This window comes from Giraffa tippelskirchi, chromosome 9 (genome assembly GCF_054371585.1).
Source record: "Giraffa tippelskirchi isolate mGirTip1 chromosome 9, T2T-mGirTip1v1.2.pri, whole genome shotgun sequence".
Lineage (NCBI taxonomy): Eukaryota > Metazoa > Chordata > Mammalia > Artiodactyla > Giraffidae > Giraffa > Giraffa tippelskirchi.
Genome location: NC_137283.1, coordinates 95,853,675 through 95,879,285, shown reverse-complemented (window position 1 = coordinate 95,879,285; position 25,611 = coordinate 95,853,675). Strand labels below are relative to the sequence as shown.

At 36.0% G+C, this 25,611-nt stretch overlaps 1 protein-coding gene across 50 annotated transcripts in view; it reads right to left on the bottom strand.

The window, feature by feature from the left end:
• TRDN (triadin) overlaps positions 1–25,611 on the bottom strand; it is a 408,839-nt gene that overhangs the window by 47,878 nt on the left and 335,350 nt on the right. For all 50 annotated transcript variants that reach the window (XR_014065592.1, XR_014065597.1, XR_014065600.1 and 47 more), the window contains one exon: positions 15,403–15,441. Coding sequence is in view for 41 of the 50 variants with exons in the window: in XM_081530502.1 (XP_081386628.1) it covers positions 15,403–15,441 (39 nt within the window). In the remaining 9 variants the exon portion in view is untranslated. The remainder of the gene's footprint in view (positions 1–15,402; positions 15,442–25,611) is intronic.

Sequence of the window (25,611 nt, the reverse complement as noted above, 5' to 3'; positions counted from 1 at the left end):
AAAAACAACATGCCAGTGCAGTATTTCCCATTTCTACCCTTACAATGCATATATTTAAAAGAATAAATGGTCATATTTAAACAAATAAAAAAAAAGAAAGTAAACAAATTAAGAGCCAACATATTCTAAAATATTAGACACATGAATGATAAAAATCACAGCATTTTAAAATTATATACATGAAACAAAAAATAGCCTATCTATATGTATACATAAAGGAATTTTGAAAGTAACATCTGACAAAATTAATAAAATTTTGACCTAGTACAATCAGAAACTATTTATTTTGTAGGATACTGGGACAGGCAGTGATAAGATATCTTAAGTGTTGGGTCTAATTCTCATTCAGACACTCATTTACTGCGGAACCTTGACATGGCCATTTAATTGGTTTGGTCCTCCTTTTCCAAAAAGAAAATAAATGTAGAAAGTTAGATTAGATGATTTCTAAGATACCATCCAGGTTTTAAAATAATATATTTACAATAAATATTAATTTAAATCTAAATATTAGATCACTTTTACTAGGGACATAGTTTAGATGGTCAACCTGAAATGTTGCAGCATTAACTCCTCTTAGGTTTATTGCTCTTTAGTAAGTCTGTTTACTCAATTCCTGATAGATCTTCTGCTGTGGAAGCACATTTGTAAGTATAAAGCAGATTAACAAACCTTGTTTTTAAGACCAGTGATTTTTGTTTCAGATATATTTCTTACACAGCTATTTAGTACAGAGCAGAAAATGGTTCTGTTGTAGATATATATCTTAGCCCAAAATAACTACTTAACAGGCACTTTGCCTTTTAAATTGACTTGAAGATTAATATCTAAACTTTGTGCTATACATATTGAATAAACAAGCCATTTGGAGGAGGCAAGGAAATGTTAAAAGGACTTTTATATATGCCTGAATCAGTTCAAAGATCCTATTACATTTTACTAGAAGTCACTATTTAGCTACATGTTTTAATAACTTTTAAAACTTTTAATTATCAAAATTAAAATGGAAAAGTATAAATGTTAAATATATAAAATACATTGCAAAACCCTAAAAGGAAATCTTCTCTGATTTGTATATGAACTTTTTCCTGTAGAGGCAACTTATCAAATGTACTATGTAAAGTTACTTGGTTGAAACAATAATACAGTATTATTTATCTAATGTTCACAAATATATTTTTAGAGATTTAATGAAAAGAGAGAGTTAGCATTATTTATGTAGTGCTGAAATCAGGAAAACAGAATACAATTAAGGCTTTTAAAAAAAGCTTTTAGTCTTCTAGAAACCATTTGGTAAGCAAGAATTGCCTTTAACACTTGAAACTAAATTTCCAGAATAATTTTATTTCATAATAGAGAGAAATGAATTATGGAAAACAAGAAGTAAAATATTGTTCATGGCATCCTTTAAATTTAAAAGTAGTATATTTTTATAGTGTTTGGAAAGTTCTTTAAGGTCTACTGTGGTTATGTACTTTCATGGATACATGAATCCAGAGAAATTTATATACAGAAACACTTTTTTTCCAGCTTCATTGGCTTTGCGTTGTTCTAAATATTCTAGGCACCAATTAATTCGTTAAACTTATTGAAGCTGTACTAACAATAAATTTCTATGGAATCTTTTCAGTTATTCAAGCATCCTACCTCTGAGAGATCTGTTCTCACAATGCGTCCTATATAGTTTATATTTTGCCTTAAATGTGTGGTGAGGGACCCTTTGAGTCCTACTTCTTAATGTTCAAAAGAGATTAAAGTGATGTTGATGAAACTATTTAGCAGCAAATGTTTTGTTTGCACCAAGACCAGGTATGACAGATTAGAGGAAGTTAAGAGAAAAGCAATATAGAAAGTTAAGAGAAGTAACAGAATAATTTTGAAGTCTTTTTTTAATGTAGAACTTAATATAGTGGTGATATCACACCATAAATATCACACCATAATTATTCAACTATTCAATCATTCATTCAGCAAGTGTTGACCCAGCATTTAGTATATGTTAAGCACTTCAGTCTCCCAAGAATACTTAGCCTATAGAACTTACCTATTAATTGAAACTGAATTATTACAAAAATGTTTAATTCTGGTGAAAGGCATAGAAATTAGATTTGGTTGAAATGCCATGCTAGGTTCATCTCAATCAAAGGGCATAGAAAATTGTATCAATTCTAGATATGACACCTATCCTTTGAAAGGTTGGAGAAAAATATAAAGAGATAAATGGACTTATTCCACTACTTTCTAAAGAAAAATGTATGTATCAACAGGAAATTCAAACTTAATAAATTCAAAAATGAAACATGATCTATTATTCTCTCCTATAACCAAGTTCCCTATCTTTGTAAGTGGTACCACATTCCACCAACAATTCCAACCAGGAAGCTAGAAGTCACCCGGTATTCTTCTCCACGCTCTGCCATCCCTATTTAATTGTTCAGTGTCCTGTTTCTTTCATTCACTAAACATATCTCGAGTGTACTTCCACTTGTTTATTTTCTCCTCAGTTTGCGCCTCCGTTATTGGCTCAAATATACCCTTTTCATCCTCCAGTTTTCTTTTCATCTGATGTCCTTTTTCCCTTCTTGCCACCTTTCACCATACCATGCTCAGTTATTAAGACAGCTCAGCTCTTGTCTCCCTCACAAAACCCTTCTTGACCTTTTTTCATGGTGGGTTAAATTTACCTGATCGGTGCTCTCCATATCCAGGGTAAACCATCAGTCCTGTACGTTGTAATTATTTGCAATACTTGTGTGTGCTGTCACTTCATTCATGTCCGACTCTGTGACACTATGGACTGTAGCCCGCCAGGCTCCTCTGTCCATGGGATTCTCCAGGCAAAAATACTGGAATGTGTTGCCATGCTCTCCTTTAGGGGATCTTCCCTACCCACGGATCGAACCCAGGTCTCATTATTTGTAATACTTAGTAATTATTTACTCATTTGTTTTTCCCAAATAAACTATGAGATTCACTAGGCAAGGACTGAAACTCTCACCTTCGTGTCCTTTGCACTTGTTTATTATCTCACATATAGTCCACAATAATTGTGTTTAATGAACAAGGGATCACTAAACTCTGTATCAGTGGAGGGTTACTCTCTTGAGTAATGCACACACTAAACACATTCCCACTGATGACCCATTGAAGATGCTGCTAAAATATTTGGGAAGGGGTTGCAAAAAAAGGGAGTTCTTTAACTCTGTGACTCTGCAATAAAGCATTATCAAAACAGAAATCTTCCATTTTCTTCTCTACATAGGATATTTTTCAAATTGTATTGTGATCACCTTGTTTTGGGATACATAAAAAAACATGTGAAAGTCTGTGCAAGGGATTTCTTATTAATGTTGTGATTATTTCATCTAAGAAAAGAAAAAATTATACTATGTTTAGGTGTGACTGCTGTGTAGTTTGGGCCTGGAATATAAAATGCAGTGAAGAGCATTTTAGATTGATCAGCATCACCTGGCACAAGCATGTTTTAACTATTATTTACGGAACTATATTACTTTGCCAACAAAGTTACGTCTAGTCAAAGCTATAATTTTTTCAGTAGTCATGTATGGATGTGAGAGTTGGACCATAAAGAAAGCTGAGGGCTGAAGAATTGATGCTTTTGAACTGTGGTGTTGGAGAAGACTCTTGAAAGTCTCTTGGACTGCAAGGAGATCCAACCAGTCCATCCTAAAGGAAATCAGTCCTGAATATTCATTGGAAGGACTGATGCTGAAGCTGAAACTCCAATACTTTGGCCACCTGAGAGAAGAACTGACTCATTTGAAAAGACCCTGATGCTGGGAGGGATTGAAGGAGGGAGGAGAAGGGGACGACAGAGAATGAGATGGTTGGATGGCATCACCGACTCGATAGACATGAATTGGAGTAAGCTCTGGGAGCTGATGATGGACAGGGAAGCCTGGCATGCTGCGGTTCATGGGGTTGCAAAGAGTTGGACATGACTGAGTGACTGGACTGAACTGAACTGAAACTATATTACCCTAAACACCCTTTCATTACATCCTGATATTTTAAGTGGGTCTTAGGGGAAAAAATAAGACAGTAAGAAATGAGCCCCCATTATGATGTAAGCTCAGTGAGATGCAATCCTTAGTTTAAAGATCAAGGCATTGATTAGGGCATGGTTTAGGGGTGGAGGGTTTGTGAGGAGAACACAGTAAAATGTCTGAATTTGGATAGGCATGTTTAAAGTTGGCAGGCATGGCCTCAAAGGAACCATTATTTTTGCCATGTTAGTTATTGGCCATATCAATTTCAGTTCCAGAGCTCTAGAATATTATATTCTGAAACCAGGGATGTGAGAATAGGAGAGACAGTAGTTAATATTATTTCATTTTGACTATACACACATAAATAGTCTCATTTTCCTTTCTTAAGATGTTTTGGGTCAAAAAGAGATTGAGGATAGGCTCAATTAATTAATAAAAACTAGTATACTTTAGAATAGCAAAGAAAATATAAACTAAGGAATATATTAACATGGGAGAAAACTGAATTTTTTGTAAATTTTGTAATATTCTATCAGAGTAACTCACAAATTAGCCTGGAGTTAGAAATCTTTCTAATAGAGTTGACTTCTTAACAGGTAAGTGTCTAAAAAGCTCTTGAGTTTTTTTTTTTTTTAATTTAGAAAAACAGATCATCAGCTTCCTCAGTGGTAAGTAATGAAGTCTTCACTAGTGAATTGCTTTTGTCACCCTTAAAGCTCTCAATTCAAATCTCATTACTACCACCTTCCTCAATTAGTTTTTGGAGTGGGTTAAAATTGGGAAGGAGAATTTTCAGTGAAAATTTTACATAAAGGGCAAAAAGAGCCCTTCTTTATTACCATAAATTACAGAAGGAAGAAAATCTTTCTGAAGAAAACATAAAAACTAAAAATTATGTCTTTTTAAGGAGTCTAAAATACATATCATTGAAGAAATATCTCTAAAGAAGATGAAATATCTAATTAGTGGTGCTTTGTTTATACTAATACATAAGTAGAGTTTGGTAATTTTAAACGAAGCCATCATTATTCTTCCTTTTTGTGTTGATAGAGAGACCTTTCCTAGGATTCATGGAGCATGAATCTTTCAACCAGCTGAGAAAAATCGTACCTGTCACAGATTGATTCAGAAGTTACTAATGGGACTGTGCTTGATTGAATTGGCTAAGACATATTTCATCTCCCAATCTCTAGAAGACATATTTCACCAGAAAAACTTAAACTACAGTACTCAAGTCATTATTATAAATGAAAAAGAGAAAATTTTAATATAGAAGTGGTCAACATCCAAAGGTCAAACAGGAAAATGGTTATATCTTTTTTCCACAAAATAAAAATCGCTCATCTGAAAGCCAATCACTTAAAAAATCTTAGACTTTTAAAAGACCATCAAATTTTAATTCCGGAAAATTGTCTCATATATTTATTAGCATAATTTATAGCTAACACACCCAGGCTAGCATTTTCAATAAAATACTGTAACATTTACTGTAACCCTCATGAATTCACTTTCTCATTTTAACAAATTAGGAGACAGGCTTCCAGGTCCATTTGACTGAACAACTAAACTCTTACTACATTTGTTCATTCAAAAACATTTACTGAATTCTCACTATGTGCTAGGAACTACTTCAGACACACGTACGAATGAAATAAACCAACAAGTTCCTGCCCGAAGGAACACAGAGTCTACTACCCCAATCTGTTATCAGTTAGTATCATCCACATTTATCTAACAATTGCTTTAGGCTTTCAATTCAAAATAGCTGTACCACCACTCTAACTTTTCTTTCCACCACTGCCCCCAACATCTCTATTTATGTTTTACTGAGAATAGAATGATAATACTGCATGCGAAGCTCGAAATTTGGCAGTAAACGATTATGTTGAATTGACCAAAAAGTTTGTTCAGGTTTGGCCAGCCTAATTTATTTGTGATGTGTTGGCAAAAGGAAGGTAAACTATATTTTATGTTACTTTGAAGTCAAATAGGACAACTTGTGAAACTGGAAGTCGTTTGCTCACTGCCGTAGAAATCAAGTTGAGTGTATTAGTGGTCATCGTTAATATGTTGAAAGAAGCTAGGTCATCCCATCTGTGAATTTTGTAACCTGGGAGTTCACTTCATATTTTTTCTGGTACATTGCCCACTTGAGCAAAATATGAAACTTAAATCACAAGATTTTATAGAACTGATTATATTATGCATGTATATGATTAAATCCTCTTGATTCATTGATTAAGTGTCCCACCAATATTGGTTATTTTTTCATTTTCCAGGATTTGAATTAGTTGGCATTCAGTAAACAGCCTTGAAATTACATGCTAAAAATTATTTCAATTTTCTTAATTTATTATTTCTCTGTGGTAATAATCCCTTTCAGAATATTATAATGACACATACCTACTGACAACTCAGTAAATATTAGTTTACAGTAGGAACAATGGTTGACCTACTGCATTTGCATGGTTGTCTGTAGGGATATATAAGAAGCATTTATCACTAATGCCACTTATCAGTGATTAGTTAAATTTCCATGTCAGCATAATTTTAATACTTTTTTTTTTTAACCCGAAAGACAATGATTGCCTCCTCTCCCAAGAATTTACAGTAGAATTTTTTGTCTTCTTGATGTGGGAAAAAATAAAAGGATATTTTGAGATAGAAATGCCTGGGTATAAATTTATTATTTGTGTTAGCATATCTTCATTGTTCTAAGTGTAACACATTGTTTCTAGTCTTTCTCATTTAGTTTATCTTCTTTTAAAAATCATTGTTGTCACTAAAAAAAAAATTGTATTAGCTTTGATCTACTGCACTATGGTAAATTAAAAAAGATACTGAAATATATTTATATTACATTATGATAGACATAAATTAATACAGCAACAAATTGGAACTAAGTTCTTTAAAACATATAGGCCAGAGATACTTTGACAACTGATAGATATGAGGACATCCTGTTTTCTTTGACTGAGTCATTCACCAACTGTATCAATATCTTAGCCAGCTGGTAAAATAAGAAGACTGCTTACCCTTGACATTCATGTCCTTCAAGCAAAATTTAAGTTTATTTATTTATTATTATTATTATTTACTTATTATTAAGTTTATTTATTTATTTATTTTAAGCTCAAATGAATGCACATGTACAAGCAGTGCCCATTTGCCTGTGCGGTGTTGGGAGAAAGGAATGACTGACTATTTAGTCACTTCCTGGATGACCTAAGCCAACCAATGCTCAGAAAGTGTGAGGCCCTTGTTGCTAGTTAGAAAGCAACCATTCAAAAGCACGTATGCACTTTGCATAAGCTAAGTTTATGGAGAGCAGATTGATGTATTTCTTGATGTATTTCTTTCTTGGAGATAAGGGCAATCATAGACGCCTATGAATTCTGTAATAGTCTTTCTCAAATTTTAACGTGCAGACTAATAACTTCGGGGACTTGCTAAAAATCCAAATTCTTATCGAGCCGTTATTGATGGGACCTAAGATTCTACGTTTCTAACAAGCAACCAGGCGATGCTGATGCTGTTTTGTGAACCACCCTTTGAATATCAAGGGTATAGATGATAATCATGTTTTTTTCTGCTTTCATAGCTGTTGAAGGAACTTTCACGTATATTATATCACATGATTTTAACAATAAGTCTGTTAGATTCGCATGGAATATATTGTTGATGAGAACTCTATTTAATAAGCTATGTTTTTTTTTTCTGGAAGTCATGTACAGATGTGACAGTTGGACCATAAAAAAGGCTGAGCACAGAAGAATTGATGCATTCAAACTGTGGTGTTGGAGAAGACTCTTGAGAGTCCCTTGGACTGCAAGGAGATCAAACCAGTTAATCCTAAAGGAAATCAGTCCTGAATATTCATTGGAAGGACTGATGTTGAAGCTGAAACTCTAATACTTTGGCCACCTGATGTAAAGAGCCAACTCATGGTAAAAGACCCTGATGCTAGGAAAGACTGAGGGCAGGAGAAGGGGGCAACAGAGGATGAGATGGTAGGACTGACTCAATGGACATGAGTTTGGGCAAACTCCTGAAGACTGAAGGACAGAGGAGCCTCGCATGCTGCAGTTCATGGGGTCGCAAAGAGCTGGACATGATTGAGTGACTGAACAACAACAGCAAAGAATCAAAGACTCGGAACTTGTGATTTGTTGTAAATCACTCCATATCTGTTGTCCTACAGCTCCTCTCTCTATATCATCTTGCCTCTATTGGTCTTTCACATTTGAAAAACTGTCTTTGCATGTGCTATACTGCGAAGCTTAGACATATGTCAAAAATAGATTTAAAAAAATATTAACTAATGCTTCCCTTTTCGTGAGGATAATTTTGGTGACCTGTTGTAGCTGTGGTGGCTTTTGAGTGACTTTCTATCTCCCCTGAGAAGGAGAAGGCTGCATAGCTCACAGCAAAGATAATACAGGAGCTGAGACACAAAGTTAGAAGAAATCCATTCAACAAACATGGCTATCACACGATATGCTAGAGAAAAACATGTACAACAAGACCAAGGCTGGAGAACTGTATGGTGTGTGTTTACAGATAGAGAAAAGGGGGAAAAAGTAAGTTGCCAAAATTGGAGGCAAGGTAAACAGGTAAGATGCTTTTGATGTGGAGCTGAAGTGAGAGCAGAATATTAAAAAATCACTGAATAGAGGAAAATTCATAGATCTGGTGATCTTTTCAAAATGTCTTTGTGGTGGGGCTGTGGTGGTAGATTGGACAAATGGAAGCCACACGAAGAAATTCGCTGGGGGCAGCATAATGCAGTGGCAATGAACTTAACACTGTGCCCCTAGAGATATCACTTAGAAAATGTAACTAACATGGGCTTGCAGTAGATCTTTGAGGTGAAGATGGAAACACAATGATTAAATCATGGTTTGTATATTTACGCAGGCAAGAGACGATGAGAACTAGAACTAGGATCTTACCAGGAGGGGAAAAAAGGAGAGACTAAATTTGGGAGACATATAACTTAGCATTTACCTGTATGTTGGGTTCTGAAAAAGGAGAAGCTAGCTGTAAATGACTCAGATGTTTAAGTCAGTGTAACTGAATTCTGAGTCAATGAGTTCCATTTTTTGAGACAAAAAAATAAAATAAAGATAATGTAAAGGACTCATTGGAAAAGACCCTAATGCTGGGTAGGATTGGGGGCAGGAGGAGAAGGGGACGACAGAGGATGAGATGGTTGGATGGCATCACCGACTCGATGAACATGGGTTTGGGTGGACTCCGGGAGTTGGTGATGGACAGAGAGGCCTGGCGTGCTGCAATTCATGGGGTCGCAGAGAGTCGGACACAACTGAGCGACTGAACTGAACTGAATGTAAAGGATATTAAATTCAGTTTTCAAGCAAAATGATGTGCAAGCAAATTAAGCATGTGAAAATATTGATGAGGCAGTTAGAAATGCAGTAATAGAACTCTGAATACTTTGTTTATGAATATTAATTTTCCTGATAAATAAAAAATTATTACTTACACAAATATTTTTTGTTTGTAATTACATTACTACTTATAATTAATGCCTATTGCTTCCTGAAAAGAATATTTAGCTATTCTCCACTTACCTAATAAAATGCATGTCCTATTTGCCATCATTTTCACTAGGGGGTAAAACCAAAGAATCTAGTGCCTAATAATATGGGATCTTCCTGACCCAAGGATGAAACCCAGGTCTCCTGCATTGCAGGCAGATTCCTTACCATCTGAGTCATGAGGGAAGCCCCATATGACATGTCAAAAATAAATAATTGCTACAATGTTGAGTCAGTTTTAAAAAATGTTGCCATCTTTTGTTGCTGTTTTATTTTTACTCTGTTGGTTAAATGTTGTAGTTTATGCCAAATAAAAAGATTTTTTTTTTCCTTTGAGGATTAAGAGATGATGAACATGGTCAGATATTATCTAAAGGTCAATATAATATGAAGAAAGGGAACTATGTCCTGTTTGGCAATGAACACATTAGTGGTCACCTTTCAGAAGAGATTTTAGGACAAAAGAGTACTCAGCAGAGGCATCCTCGCGGACACTCGGCTTTAATCTAATCTATCCTTTCAATGTTTTCTCAAAGCTGTGGGGGGGGGGGCGGTGTATATTTTCTTCCTCACCATTAAGTTAATGCCCTCCACCTATATTATGTATCCCAACCCTTGATCTGGGACAGCTCACTTGGAATTAGTATCTCCCTCTGGATTTCATGCTCCCCCTTTCCCTAGAATGCTCCACCCTATCACAAACATGAAAACGACAAACACAGTTCATTGATTCCACCTGCTGGAATATAGTATTTTGCCTCCTTTTAACAGCAAACTCCAGAAAAAAAGTAGTTGGGGTGTTCTACTTTATAAATTCTCTTATTAATTCCTCTAAGCTGCTTGCTACTTCCACCAGTTTACTAAAAATGCTTTCTAGTGATGATCCAGATGGGTGGGATGGGGGCAGGGTGGAAGGGAGGTCCACGAGGGAGAGATGTGTATGTATGGTGTAGGTTGAGTCACTAAGTTATGTCTGACTCTTGCGACCCCATGGACTGTAGCCTGCCAGGAGTTCATGAGATTTCCCAGGCAAGAATACTGGAGTGGCTTGCCATTTCCTTCTCCAGGGAATCTTTCTGAACCAGGGATCAAACCTGGGTCTCCTGCATTGCAGGCAGATTTTTTACTGACTGAGCCACCAGGGAAGCATAGCCAATTCATTTCATTGTACAGCAGAAACTAACATAACATTATAAAGCAATTATATGTCGATAAAAAAATAAAAATGCTCTTCAAGTGGTCATAAAATGACAGATTTTTGTTAAATATAAGGGCTTTTCTCAGTTATCATGCCTCTTGACATTCCTGTGACATTAAGACTATTGATTTTTCTACTGATGCTTTTTCTTGAAAGTGTCTGGCCTTTAGGATGCTGATACACTGTATCCCTATCTTCCAAGTAACACACTCTCCTTTTCCACCTGTTCTTTTTCTTTTCCAAGAAGCTGCCCTTCATTCTCTTCTCTTTTCTCTCCAAGTTCTGGTTTCTTGAAGAAATCCTTATCAGCTTTGACTTCTAATTCCAAACCTCTAAACTTATGGATACATAGTGTGAGGAATCAAAGTGAAAGTTCCCTATTGCCCAGTGTCGCTAGTACATCTCTCTCCCCCCAACCTGCAACTCCTCTGCAACTTCTACCTTTGATCACCTTCTCCATCCTTTCAAGGTTGAGACCTTGGAGTTATATATATATACCTAATGTCATCAATTTCTAGCCTTTTCCTGTGAAATAGGTTGACACTTACAAAAGTAGTGATATTAATTACACTATAGAGTGTGGTTGTGATTGTATATACTCAAATAATTAAAAGGGTGTATAACAAGAGGTTATTAGTATTTTTCAATGAGTTGCTAGATCCTGTGATTTTTAAAAACTTAATTCCTAATAATTCCACACAGGATATTAGTCATGGCCATAAAAAAATATTTAAACAATTCACTTCCTTATTGCTGCCTCTCTCTCCCTATCAATTTCACTTGCCTTTACAATACTAGATTACTATCAAAGCTCTTGAGTTGAATTTATGATTCAAAATTCTTCATGTAGAATTTCACTCTGCATGGCATTATAAGACTTAGGATGTGACTCTCTTCTCATTCACCTTCTAATCATCCTGGTTTCCTAAGTCCAGTTTTCTAGCTTTCCAGAACCAGACTCACATGTCTACACATCACTGCTGCAGTCTTGGCATCCTCTGTTCCTCTGCGGCCCCTGGAATCTCCTTTGGTTCTTGGTCCTCTCCTCACTGTCTCTTCTCAAGTTACGGTCATCCCTGCCTCTGACTAACGCTTGAATATAACTCCCATTTATTGAATCTGAACCAACTGGAAAACATCAACACTATTTCTTACAACAACTCTACCAGGTGAGTATAATGACTTTTATTCAACAGATAAAATATTGAAACTCAGAAACATTAAGTAATTTAAGTCACATCCTTAGCAAATGGCAAGAGAGTAAAATTCATGTTTTTCTACTATAAACTTGGCTTCCACCATGCTTTATAGTCACCTTCCTGCATCAGATGCTCTTGTATACTCCTAAAATCCCAGCTTAATCCATCATCTCGCTGAAGTTTCAATGATTAGTATAGACTATAGGAATGCCCCTCTCTCTAAACTCCTAGAGACTCTTCACTAATGCAACTAATTATTTGAGAGCCATCGTTCAATAGTTTCCCAGCATCAGGGTCTTTTCCAATGAAAAAACATGTGAAAGTTTGTGCAAGGGATTTCTTATTAATGTGATTATTTCATCTAAGAAAAGGAAAAAATTATACTATGTTTAGGTGTGACTGTTGTGTAGTTTGGGCCTGGAATATAAAATGCACTGAAGAGCATTTTAGATTGATTAGCACCATCTGGCACAAGCATGTTTTAATTATTATATACTGAACTATATTACTTTGCCAACAAGGGTCCGTCTAGTCAAAGTTATGGTTTTTTCAGTAGTCATGTATGGATGTGAGAGTTGGACCATAAAGAAAGCTGAGGGCTGAAGAATTGATGCTTTTGAACTGTGGTGTTAGAGAAGACTCCTGAGAGTCCCTTGGACTGCAAGGAGATCCAACCAGTCCATCCTAAAGGAGATCAGTCCTGAGTGTTCATTAGAAGGACTGATGCTGAAGCTGAAACTCCAATACTTTGGCCACCTGAGAGAAGAACTGACTCATTGGAAAAGACCCTGATGCTGGGAAGGATTGGGCAGGAGGAGAAGGGGACGACAGAGGATGAGATGGCTGGATGGCATCACTGACTCAATGGACATGCGTTTGAGCAAGTCCAGGAGTTGGTGATGGACAGGGAAGCCTGGCATGCTGCAGTACATGGAGTTGTAAAGAGTCAGACACGACTGAGTGACTGACTGACTGAATAACAGGGAATTTATAGTGCATATATTACTTTTTCCACTATATATCAAAAGTAAAATAAGCTTATGGCTTATTAAATACAGTGTTGTTTACAGGAATGGGTGACATGATGCAACTTTTAACTGACCAGCAATTTTTCACTGACAACAGTAAATGTGCTAACAATAGGAGAGCAATTTTTATACATAGCTTTTCCTTTTTTGTAGATATATCTAAAGCTCAATTATAACTTTTGATGTTAAGATTCAATGTATCATTTTGTCCTTATCATGCACTTTTTTCACTGTTTAAAATTGCTCATTTTTCATTTATCATCCAGAGAATGCATACTTTCAGATTTTATGCTGTGGCTTAGTCACTCATATAGTCTGTGACCCCATGGACTATGGCCCACCAGACTCCTCTGTCCATGGGATTCTCCAGGCAAGAATACTGGAGTGGTGTGCCATTTCCCTCTCCAGGGGATCTTCCTGACACAAGGATCAAACCGTGTCTCTTGTGTCTCTTGGCAGGTGGATTCTTTACCACTGGTGCCACCTGGGAAGCCCTTCATATTTTACAAAGTCACTCAAATGATTATGTTCATTCATTAAAAACAGAAAAACACTTAAACAATTCCTTTTGATATGTTGGCAGCACTTTTCGTACAAACGAAAATAATTCAGGTTGATATTTAACCTACACGTGGAATGGTGAAACAAGAATTACTTAAATGTATGTTAAAATGTGTAAAAATGCGCTTGAGTATATGCAAATATTTTAAAACCAATTATATGAATTTCAGGACTGGATGAAGCACAAGTTGGAATCAAGACTACAGGGAGAAATGTCAATATCCTCAGATACGCAGATGACTACCACCCTTTGGCAGAAAGTGAAGAGGAATAAAAGAGCCTCTTGATGAAAGTGAAAGAAGAGAGTGAAGAAGCTGGCTTAAAACTCAACATTAAAGAAACTAAGATCATGGCATCTGGTCCCATCACTTCATGGCAAATAGACGGGGAAACAATGGAAACTGACAGAGTTTATTTTCCTGGGCTCCAAAATCACTGCAGATGGTGACTGCAGCCGTGAAGTTAAAAGATGTGTGCTCCTTGGAAGAAAAGCTATGACCAACCTAGACAGTATATTAAAAGGCAGAGACATTACTTTGTCAATAAGGGTCCGTCTAGTCAAGGCTATGTTTTTCCAGTGGTCATGTGAGAGTTGGACCATAAAGAAAGCTGAGTGCCAAAGAATAGATGCTTTTGAACTGTGGTTTTGGAGAAGACTCTTGAGAGTCCCTTGGACTGCAAGAAGATCCCACCAGTCTATCCTAAAGGAAATCAGTCCTGAATATTCATTGGAAAGACTGATACTGAAGCAGAAGCTCCAGTACTTTGGTCACCTGATGCCTAGAGCTGACTCATTGGAAAAGACCCTGATGTTAGGAAAGATTGACTGCAAGAGGAGAAGGGGACAACAGAGGATAAGATGGTTTGATGGCATCAGCGACTTGATGGACATGAGTTTGAGCAAGCTCCAGGAGTTGGTGATGGACAGGGAAGTCTGGCATGCTGCAATTCATGGGGTCACAAAGAGTTGGACACGACTGAGCGACTGAACTGAACTGAACTGATATGAATGCCTGCATATACACTGTATCACTTTCACTGTAAGGAGAGATATAGACATAACCTTCTTTTGCATATGTAGATACAGGTGTGTAAATATCTTCATAAACATCTTCATATAGATATTTTACATCTTTATTTTCATATAGTATATAAAATATTTGGAATGGAGTTAGCCCTAGAAAGACTGTAATTAAAAGAAGTTTTTGTCAGGAATTTTAGTGTTTTCTTCCTGTCCTTTATTCTATAATGTTCCTTCTTCTAACTTTTAACACCCATCTTAAAAATGACCAGCTAATCTCTTGTCTTCTTGACTCACAAACATTTTCAGAAAGTCTCTTTTAAAAGTATTTCTATTTTCAAATTAAAGGTCAGTAAAGTAATGGATTACCTCTCCTAAAATATGTGGATATTCAAATAGTAAGGGAGAAAATGATTGAACTTTTATGTTAAACCATATGAAACTACTGTTTTTTAGGTAAAAGATGTTCAAGTGTAGGCGATTCCATAAGGTTCAACCAATTATAAGATTTAGGGATTTGTCACAATCTGGCTACATCCTCTGAAATTCAGATTGTCCCCTTAGCACTCTGAAAACAGTATTCAGTTGCCCACTAGATAAATAATAGGTTCAATACTTGGACAAACAACTAAAATTTGCTACCAGAAAACAGAACCCATATTAATTTTAGCATACATCTGTTTATTACTTATTACAATGAAAATATATGAAATACACAAGTATTTTTCAATGTTTTCAGCCTTGGACAGCCTGATCATAACACCAGCTTTGTTGATGATAAACAGAATATACATTAAAAGGTAAATCTTACAAGGTTTCCTTACCTGCTTTGGACATCTTTTCATCTTTTTTAATTTCAGGTTCTGGGGTAAAACAAACAAATTGGAAAAAAATAAGCATTTTAAAAAAATCAGTACTAAATGGAATAATAGGCAGGCTTTATTAGATTTTTCTCATTTGTTCTCAGTTTCAATTATAGTTTCATACTTTAAATAATATACAATGGAATATGTATTTGCAATAAACTATAAAATAACTTAAGCAAAAGTACTTTGATTTAAATTTCTATTAAAAACTGAAAAGTTTTAGTACACTAATCAAGAAATTTGGCATTCTGTCTTCAATAAGAGCCATCTATTATGATTCATAAATTCTCTTAGCATTGCAGATAAGGAAATTAGCCAAAATTGCTCAGGAAAAAAATATGTTGTAACTTTTCCTAATTTGAACAATTTAAGCAATTTTCTATTTTTGACTATATACATTGAATTCATGGAGCTCCACCTGGTGGTTAATTTAATCATTTCAAACTAGTATAATTATTGTTTTTACTAGTATTTGTTATTAATTTTATAAAATAAAAAAATGCCTTAACTTTGGTATAATAATATAAACACATTAAAATAAAGTATTGTCCCTTCTTACTGTCCTAGGACAATGGCATTTGTCTAGAAACTCTGTATTCTAACAACATAAAGGGAAGTCGCTCAGTCGTGTCCGACTCTTTGCGACCCCGTGGACTGTAGCCTACCAGGCTCCTTCGTCCATGGGATTCTCCAGGCAAGAATACTGGAGTGGTTTGCCATTTCCTTCTCCAGGGGATCTTCCCAACCCAGGGATCGAACCCAGGTCTCCCGCGTTGGAGGCAGACGCTTTAACCTCTGAGCCACCAGGGAAGTAAGTATAGGATAAATACATAGATAGTGTTTTGAGCTATCTTCATGACACTATCCCAACCACTGTAATAACTGTATATTTTCATATTCCCCAGGCCTTTCCCTTATTTAAACAATTTTGCCTCAGCCTCAGAGTTCTCCTTTGTTGGCATAAATTCTTGTTTTGATTAATGGAAGGGTTCTGGTACATTACAATCTTTCCTCCTTTCAAACAGCAGAAAAACTGAGCTCGTGGTTGGGCTATTACTGAGTATAAATTTTGTATCAGGCATAGTGCTAACTGGCTTTATTTGGGGCTTAGCCTAATAGGGTCTATTTTCTAAAGTTACAATTTTTTTTAAAAAAAAGCTCATTTGCTTAACTGCAGAATTGTAATAGAGAATTACATAGCCATCGACACCCTACTTCCTGTAACACTTGAATACACATCCTGTGAAAAGTGATTATCGGTACTATTATTGCACGTCCACACTCCCTGGCATGTATTTCTCTTTTTTAGTTAATACATTCATCAGCTGGGGAAGAAGTGGATTTGCTCAGTTGTGTGCGACTCTGTGATTCCATGGACTGTAGATTACCAGGCCCCACTGTCCATGGAATTTTCCAGGCAAGAATACTGGAGTGGGGTGCCATTTCCTTCTCCAAGGGATCTTCCCGGCCCAGGGATCAAACCTGGGTCTCCCACATTGCAGGCAGACGCTTTACCCTCTGAGCCACCAGGGAATCCCATACACTATTTTAATGTTTCCTATGTGCCTCAATGTTATATAAAGTTTTGTTATACATTTTTTTAAATTTAATTTTTGTTTATTGTCTGTATACTGTAATTGATTTTAAGTTCCATAAGGTCAAGAGCTGTGTCTTGTTTACCACTCAAATATCAGCATTTGGTCAAATATCTAATAGGTGGTGTTACGATCAATAAATATTGTTGAATGAATGACTGAACAAAACAGATACAGGCAAAGAAATATAGAGCAAAAAAATATATAAAAAGATGAAATGCTCCCTCCTGTGTATCTGTAGTCCTAGAAGAAATTGATTAATTCCATGGTTCTAGAGTTAAAGAAAAATTCAGTGTCCTAGGATGGGGTCCATAGGCATTTTGTTCATCATGTAGAACTGTCTGTTTGAAAGTTTTTCTTCTTACTGTACACCTGTTTTTCTCCCCGTCAATCACATTGCCACTATAATCTTGAAATGGAATCATTTTAGCCTTGATGCTTATCAAAAGATCTTCTATAAAAAATAAAAGTCGTGGGGAATATTTTTATCAGCTATGTGCACAGTACAATCAGAAACAACTTCTACCTTGTTCATGAAATTTTATAATTTTATAATTATATAAATGTCTTATCATCATTCAGCATGTAGGGGGCTATGGACCCTCTCATGATGCTGGAACTACTGACTTTTGGTGTTAAGTAAACACTAACAAGATAAACGCACAATTTAGGAATTCTTGGCAAGTGTGGAAAGAAGGCTCTTGGATGTATAATCTAGCTTTAATAGCAAGCTCATTTATTTAGTTTTGTTACCTCGGGCATAACTTAAAACCTCGTCTCAATTTTGTCACTGCTGAAATGGAGAAAATAATGTGAAACTGATCAGAGAATTAAGAGTAACATATAGAAAAAGCTTACTCATTTTAAAATTATGCTCATGAACTTAAATCACAGCGCCTCCCAAGGAAATTTTCTTTTGTTCTTACACAACTGGGATTTTACCCTTGAATATGCAAAGCAGGAACTGATAGGTGAGTATTTCTAAGGTGAACATCTCTTTTATTAGGCTACTTAGTCACTACGAACGCAGTGTCTTTGTTTTGTAGAGGGCATTTTTACTGAAGCTTGTCTTTGAGACGTATATTGAGGCCTGCTCTTAGTCATATCAAAGTGATAACTGGATATATATGTCTTATATACATAGACATATTTTATGTATATATGTTGTTGTTGTTCAGTTACTAAGTTGTGTCCAACTCTGCAAACCCATGAATTGCAGCACGCCAGGCTTCCCTGTCCTTCATCATCTCCCAGAGTTTACTCAAACTCATATCCGTTAGGTCAGTGAAGCTATCTAACCATCCCACTCTCTGCTGTCCTCTTTTCCTTCTGTCTTCAATCTTCCCCAGCATCAGGGTCTTTTCCAGTGAGTCGGCTCTATGTATACATTGTTCAGTCGCTTAGTTGTGTCCAACTGTTTGTGACCACATGGACCGCCAGGCTTCCCTGTACTTTACCAATCCCCAGAGCTTGCTCAAACTCATGTCCATTGAGTTGGTGATGCGATCCAACCAATTCATCCTCTGTCATCCCCTTCTCCTCCTGTCTTCAATATTTCTCAGCATCAGGGTCTTTTCCAATGAGTTCGCTCTCTGCATCATGTGGCCAAAGTATTAGAGCTTCAGCTTCAGTATCAGTCTTTCCAATGAATATTCAGGGTTGATTTCCTTTAGGATTGACTGGTTTAATAAAAACAATATATATGTCTATAATAATGTGTGCTCAGTCATGTTTGACTCTTTCTGACCCTATAGACTGAGACCACCAGGCTCTGATGTCAATGGGATTTTCCCAGCAAGAATACTGGAGTGGGTTGCCATTTATTCCTGCACGGAATTGTCCCAACACAGGGATCAAACTCACGTCTACCCATGTCTCCTGCATTGAAGGCAGATTCTTTACCACTGAGCCATTGGGGAAGCCCTATATATGTATACACATTTTTTTTTTTAAGTTTAGTCAAAAGGTTTCATTGAAGTTTCAGGAAACTAAGGGCAGAGATTGATGCTGAAGATTGCAATCTGGAAGTTAGAAAGAGAGAATAGGAACTTTTATTGTCACTCCATCTATACTGCTAAAACATTTTTACCATTATTATTATATAAGGAAAATATCTGGTTTCCATAAACATTTTTCACGTGAGCTCTTCATTTGAGCTTTACACACAAGCACTGCAGAAACATGGAATCAAACAATTCCCAAGCTGAATGGTTGAAGCAGACAGCCTGCCAATTCGTATGTAGCACTGAGTTTTCCAGGCTGCTGATTTCATTTATGAAATGAAAATTGCTGGTGGGCCTGGGGAGGGGAGCTTCATTAACGATTTTTCAATGTCATCAACACTACATTCTCAAGTGAAGCAGGCCAACCGAATTTCAACATGCATGTGCTTGAGTTAAAAAAAGGGTAGCAGTGGAAAACAACTTTGTTTAAGAGTCTCTGCTTTGTCTTCACAAATCAAAAAGTATAAATCCCAAGAATGTGCATTCTTCTTCAAATGTCTCCATTTTAAATACTTTGCAAGTTAGTAGCTGAATGCCACTACTCTTTCTTTTCCCAATTTTTTTTATCATTATCACACAATAAAACAATTTATCATTATCACACAATTATTTGCTTCTTCAGCACATAGGAGCTTTACATGTACAATAAAATATAATAATAATAATAATTCCTGGTTTTGCAACCAATGATGTTTTTTATATTCTACATGGCACTCAGTAAGTGTATTATATGCATTACCTAAAATTTATTTAAATAGTGTTAAATATTCATGTTAAATATTCATAAATATTTATTAGCTCTCTAACCACAGTAGAATACAAACTTCCTGAGTCCTGGGGTGATTTTTCATTTTATCTGCTATATGATAATGCCTTAGATCAGTGCTTTGCCCGATTAGGGATCAATATATATTTGTTGCATGAATGAACAATTATCTTATATAAACCTAATATTACACCCACTTTACAGATAATAATATTGAGGCTTACAATTAATAACATGAAGCTTAATACTTGTCTATGTACGCACTCCCTAGTAAGTGGAAAAACTGGTCTCTGAATGCTGATTTTTTCCAACTCCAAAATGTGAACCATTTGTAAGCACACTGCTATGGGTTCCCCTGGTGGCTCAGACAGTAAAGAATCTGTCTGCAATGAAGGAGACCTGGGTTCAATCCGTGGGTCAGGAAGATCCCCTGAAGAAGGGAATGGCTTCCAGCATTCTTGTCTGGAGAAAATCATGGGCAGAAGACCCTGGTGGGCTACAGTCTATGGGGTCACAAAGATTTGGATACAACTGAGGGACTTAAAAACACACAAGCACACTTCTATAACTACTGTTGATACAGATAGAATGAATGTTTTAAAATATTTCACACAAAAAACCTACATAGAAAGCCATGTACTACATCTCATAGGTACACAGTACTAACAGCGTCATTAAGATTATAATTGGCATGAACAGTAAAGCCATTGAGGTTTCTATTTTTTCAGCCAGTCATTAAATAATGAATCAAATAAATAATTGGAGATGGCAATGGCAACCCACTCCAGTACTCTTGCCTGGAAAATCCCATGGATGGAGGAGCCTGGTGGGCTGCAGTCCATGGAGTCACGAAGAGTCGGACACGACTGAACAACTTCACTTTCACTTTTCACTTTCATGCACTGGAGAAGGAAGTGGCAATCGGCTCCAGTGTTCTTGCCTGGAAAATCCTAGGGACGGGGGAGCCTGGTGGGCTGCTGTCTATGGGGTCGCACAGAGTCGGACACGACTGAAGCGACTTAGCAGCAGCAGCAGCAGTAGCAGCAGCATATAAACAATTTCTTAAATTAAGCTGGTTAAACTAGATAAATAAACCAACTATTGGTAGAATATTGATAGCTGCCTCACTCACTGCCAGAGTAGTATTCAATATTTAGTGACATGGAGAGACTTTACATTTAAAATCAGGTCACCAACTCCATTTATATGAAATATATAAAGGAGCTTCAGTATTGTTTTCCTTAGTCAATTGTATGTCAGTTTTGGTCTGAGGGAGTCTAGAAAGCCTGGTAGCATAGGAGGGAGGTCATGCTGCCAGGCATAGTCCCAAATGTACCTCAAGTGACTGTGTAACCTGGGCAATTCACTCTAGTGCTTCAATTTTCACATTAATGAAAAAAAAGATTGCTGTGAAAATTAGATTGAACACCTCTTGTGAAGCACTTAGAACAAAGTAAACAGTGTATGTTAGTCTCTTTACTGATATTTGAAATGATTTTTCTTATATTTTTCCACCATAATGTTAAATAAAGCATATTTAAATATAAATATATTTAAATAAAATAAAGTTATATTAAATGAAGTTACATTCATAAATTTAATCTAAATCCATGATTTTTGTATCTTTTGAGTAGTCATTTTCACTTTTCGATGAATATCTGCTACTGTTACAATTACACTCATAAACACATTTACATTTCATTGTGGTCCTCATTGGGCTTCCCTTGTTGTTCAAGTGGTAAAGAATCTGCCTGCAATGCAGGAGCCGCAGACGACACAGTTTCGATCCCTGGGTCAGGAAGATCTCCTGGAGGAAGAAATGGCAATCCACTCTGGTATTTTTGCCTGCAGAATCCTATGAGCAGAGGAGCCTGGCAGGCTTCAGTCCACGGGGTCGCAAAGAGTCGTCGGACATCACTGAAACAGCCTAGCATGCACACGCATGTGGTTCTCGTATTATTTACCAATAAATGTTTTGTCAAACACACACACACGCACACTTTCACCTTTTCTTTTCTGCGCGAGAGATAGAGCACTACTGTCACTCTAACTAGCTTCAGTATAAGATTTGGGATTTGCAACAGACTTCAGTGAACCCATGTTTCTTAACTATGTCTTAAGAGAAACTGTTGAAAATAAGAGATATATTTTAGTAGGTAGCATTTGATTCCATCTGCTGTGGATGCATGATTTTGTAATCCAGGTAAATTCAACTGTGGGAAAGACAAGCTTTGATTACCAGTCAGTTTGACTGGGATCATCTTTAGTTCATAGACTTCCAAAAAGACAAAACTGCCCTGAATTTGGGTAAAGTCACACAGAGAACCAACACCTGACAACTTCTACTCCACTTTTCATTTTATCTCTGTCTACATTTCTTTACTTCAATACTCCATGGGCTGTTTAATATTTTTCCTTTCTCTTATTTAACCATGTTCATATGCTTATGAAACCTCATGCATCTTTTATGCTCCTATTTTTCTTTCTTGAGTTTTTAAATCAGTGTTTATCTTTAGTTGTAAACTGAGGAATCCTTTCATGCATAATAAAGGGGAAAGGTGATGGTGTTCTCAAGTAATTGCCCGATCTCACCCAAAGCAAGAGATCATTTGTTGCACTGCAGTTGGAGAAAAACAAACCAAACAAACCAAAAATCCCTCAGTTTAAAACTTATTTCCCTACTTATTAACCAAATGATCTAATGCAAGGCACCTGAAACACTATAAATTTTAAATTCCTAACCTGAAATGGGAACAATGATAATTAGCTAATGTATCTGTGGCTGAAATTAGACTGAATAATTTAACACATATTTCCTGAGCATTCATGTACGAGCATATAACTCATAGATATCCACTGATTGGATGCAAACTTTGGTATGCCTCATCTAAGGCCCCACTGGAGGGCACTTCACTTTTACTCTCTTCCACCTCTCTTTACCAAGTATCCTGAGATCTTGGAGGACAAGGATTGTGTCTTCTTCATCAGTGGAATCTCATGACTAAGATATCCCCAGAATATTATAGTATCACTCAAAAGTCGTTATGAAACAAAACAATTTAAGACGTGGCTTCAAAATGCCAAGAAAATAAAATTTATAAGTTTCATTTTTAGATGGTGTAGACCAAAATATAAAGTAGAATCCTTGTCCCATTAATTAAAAATTTACACGGGTGGAAAAGACCATTAGAATGGACCCAGCAGACACACAGCACTGGGGGACATTATCTTCAGATAATTGTCTGGTAATTTCCAAGCTGCAGTTAGAGTCTCAAGCTACTGGGCACAGTGCTCTTTCCATAACATGTATGCACACATACACAAACACACCCCACCGCACCCATTCTCTCTCTGTATTTGTGTCATTGTCTGTCTCTGTCTCACCTCTCATTCCCATCAGGTCAACAGGAAAAGCAATTACACTTTATAAGCTTCTATAGGTATAGTTCTAAAATAGCTCCTGTTCGCAATACAAAAACTTAATGCATGACTCAATGCTTTATGCCTAAGCCCTGATTCAGCAACATTTCTTTGGCAAGATTCCCACAGGACTTTGATGCTCACAGAGTAAGTTTGCTGAGTGGACACCAAAAACACAAAATGAGCCAGAGGGCATTCTCTCTTTGCAGCACAGAATAAATGCATACATTTTCCCTGCCTCATTCTGTCATCATTTCATTTTTGTCCTTTGTATATGCTAAATACAGTGTACCAGGTTCCTGATGGTGTCACTCTGTCTCTGTCTAATCTTTTTTTTTATGCCTTGCTGTGTGCTATGTGCCTCATTATTCTACCTTTCCCTGAAACTTCCCAACATGAAGACTCTGTACTGAAATAAGTAAGAAATAATGTGAGGAGACTGAACATATTGTAGGTCTCACAGAGAATAGTCAGTACAAACTAGGTCCTGCAATGTTATCTGAAGATGGCAGGAGAGGTGGTTGGATTTATTTCAGGTAATGAGCCAGGTGATTTTAAACCATTCACATGGGTCAGAAAGTGGTGCAAAAATCACTTGCCAAGGTAAATAAGCAGACATTATTTTCTTTTTTCCCTTAACAAAAGAGAGTCACTTTTTCTTATTTATATCTCTGAGCACCAGCATGCATTTTCTTTGACTTGAAGTGAGAATAATTAGTTACATTAATAAAAGATCAAAGGTCATAGGTATGGATCATCCTACATCTGGTTAAATACATAAAAATAATAATGATCTGATATGAAAAACAATACATTTAAAGCTTTTTAAAAAAGTGAACAAGAAAAATAAAAATAAATTAATAAATAAAAAAACTATGATATTTAAAAAAATTTTCTTTCAAGGAGAGAAGCACATTAGAATATTTTCATAAGGTGGCTTGGAGTGACAAGAAAAATGAACACACAGAGTGAAAGTGAGGCATTTTTTTGAGGGCTTAAAGGGAAAGAATACCAAGGAAGGAATATTGAAGCTTTACATTTATAATTGTCCATATATTTCATATACATATAGTTGTACATATATTATGTATATTAATTTCTTGGATGAAGAAAATAAAATTCACAGTACTTGGATACATTAATTTTGGAAAGCCAGTGATTACAGAGAAAATTCTGGCAAGCGTAGTTGAGACTACTTCTCTTACCAACACATAACCACTTTCCATTCATTCTATCAACTTGGCAGTTTGGCCTGATGGGCTTAACTGGAAAAGTGTTAGACTGTTAATTGCTGCTTAGAATAAAAGTGCTACTGTTATTGGTACCATTCTTATCTTCAGGAAAGGAACTGTAAATAATTTTTGTTCACATGTTTGGCAGAATTCACCATGAAGCCTTCTGGTCCTGGACTTTACTTAATTAGGAGGCTTTTGATTATGTTCTCACTTGTTATTACTCTGTTCAAATTTTTTATTTCTTCATGATTCAGTCTTGGCCATTTCATGCTTTTAGACATTTACTCATATCTTCTAGGTTATCGAAGTTGTTGCCATATAAACAGTCATAGTAGTCTTTTATGATCTTTTTTTAATTTTTTGTAGCAAGAGTTATAACATCTCCTCTTTTACTGTGATTTTATTTTACTTGGCTCTTCACTCTTTTTTTTTAATCTAGCTAAAGTTTTGTCATTTTTATTGATCTTTTCAAAAGACAACTCTTGGTTCTGTTGATCTTTCTATTCTCTATTTTGTTTAAGTCTGCTCTAATCTTTTTTATTTCCTTCCTTCTACTAACTTTGGGGTTAGTTTGTTCTTTTTTTCTCTAATACCTTGAAGTATGCAGTTAGGTTGTTTATTTGAAATCTTTCTATTTTTTTAATGTAGATATTTATTGCTATGAAATTCTCTCTTAGAACTGCTTTTGATGCATTCTGGAAGTTTTGGTATGTTGTGTTTTCATTTTCATTTTTCTGAAGATATTTTCTAATCTCCCTTTTAATTTCTTCTTTTACCCATTGGATTTTTAAGAATATGTTGTTTAATTTCCATGTATCTGTGAATTTTATCATTTAAGTGTGCATGATATTATCATTATGATTCATGCTTTTTCATTGGACATTAAATGAAGGGTTTCAAGTATCCTGGCAGGCTATAGTCCATGGGTCTCAAAGAGTCAGACATGACTGAGTAACTAACACATTCACACTTTCACTTTCATTCTTTACTAAAGAAGATATGATAAGTTTTCAATCTAACAAGATTTCTTTTAAAATTAATTTTTTTTAGTAAGAATTTTAAAAATTGTAGCTGTTCTAATGTATGTGAGAATTTACTGACTCCCTCTATAGAAAGAAAGTCTGAGGTGACACCACCTCTTACAGGTG